At 63.4% G+C, this 1,236-nt stretch overlaps 1 protein-coding gene across 1 annotated transcript in view; it reads left to right on the top strand.

Moving 5' to 3' along the window:
- Nucleotides 1–1,236, top strand: part of WDR24 (WD repeat domain 24) — a 6,549-nt gene that overhangs the window by 5,024 nt on the left and 289 nt on the right. The window contains exons 7-9 of the mRNA XM_009639991.2: nucleotides 25–362; nucleotides 802–986; nucleotides 1,119–1,236. The exon at nucleotides 1,119–1,236 is cut by the window's right edge and continues 1 nt beyond it. Of these exons, the coding sequence (XP_009638286.2) occupies nucleotides 25–362; nucleotides 802–986; nucleotides 1,119–1,236 (641 nt within the window). The remainder of the gene's footprint in view (nucleotides 1–24; nucleotides 363–801; nucleotides 987–1,118) is intronic.

Raw genomic sequence — 1,236 nt, 5'->3', positions numbered from 1 at the left:
CATCATCTCTCTCTCTCCTCACAGCTGAAGAGCAGGAATACAGCCTTCCCCAGGAAGCCTTTCCCCTGCGCCACGAAATAGTGGACAACCCGTCAGCCTTGGACCACCTGCAAGACAAGGCTGACTCCCCTCATGTCAGCGGCAATGAGGCCGAGACGGTGTCGCTGACACCCGTGGAGTCCTTCTCCCTCATCTCCATCTCCCACTCGCTCTACGAGAACCGCCTGCCCTCCGACTTCTTCAATCCCATCGTGCGGGACACGCTTCTCTTCTACGCCGAGCAGGGTGACGTGCAGACGGCCGTGTCCGTCCTCATCGTGCTGGGGGACCGCATCCGAAAGGAGATCGACGAGCAGACCCAGGTAAGACCCCAGGAAGCCCCTTCCTGGCTGCGTAGGAGCTGAACCCTCCCATGGGGGCTGGAGCAGTGACCCCACCAGATGCAGTAGGGCACCTTGGTGGGAGCCAGAGGTGGTGTATCCCAACGCAATGGGATCCCGCCAGCGCTCTGGACACCTCCCTTTGCCTCCAGCCCGTGCCAGGCCTGCTCTAACTCCAGGTAGGAAGCTCCAGGACCCCTGATACCCGGCTGGGTGCCCTACCACTGGCCCTGGCAGGGACCCAAGGTGGTGTCCGTAGGGCCAGGGTGGAGAAGAGGCCTTGGCCTGTTGATTTGGGGAAGGATGCCTCTCCCCCAGCCCCACAGAGCAGTTCTTCCAGCTTCAGGGATCTTGCCTTTGGGATGCCAGGGGGGATTTGGGGGGCGGGAGTCGGGACTCAGCTGTCTATGGCCGTCCCCAGGAGCACTGGTACACGTCCTACATCGACCTGCTGCAGCGCTTCCAGCTCTGGAACATCTCCAACGAGGTGATCAAGCTGAGCACGTGCCGGGCTATCAACTGCCTCAACCAGGCTTCCACCACCCTGCACGTCAACTGCAGCAACTGCAAACGGCCCATGAGCAACAGGGGCTGGATCTGCGACCGGTGAGGGTGGGGAGGGGTGGGCACCCTGCTCCCCTCACCCGGGGAGAGCCCCGGAGGGGCTGCGGGGGGCAGGAGGAGGGGGTTGTGCCCCCTCCCACGGCTCTCACCCTTACCCCCTTCTCTCGGGCGCAGGTGTCGGCAGTGTGCCAGCATGTGCGCCGTCTGTCACCACGTGGTGAAGGGGCTCTTCGTCTGGTGCCAGGGCTGCAGCCACGGTGGCCACCTCCAGCACATCATGAAGTGGCTGGAG

This window comes from Egretta garzetta, unplaced genomic scaffold, assembly GCF_000687185.1.
Source record: "Egretta garzetta isolate BGI_Z169 unplaced genomic scaffold, ASM68718v1 scaffold140, whole genome shotgun sequence".
In the NCBI taxonomy this organism is placed as follows: Eukaryota; Metazoa; Chordata; class Aves; order Pelecaniformes; family Ardeidae; genus Egretta; species Egretta garzetta.
This window is presented reverse-complemented; position numbering and strand designations above follow the sequence as displayed.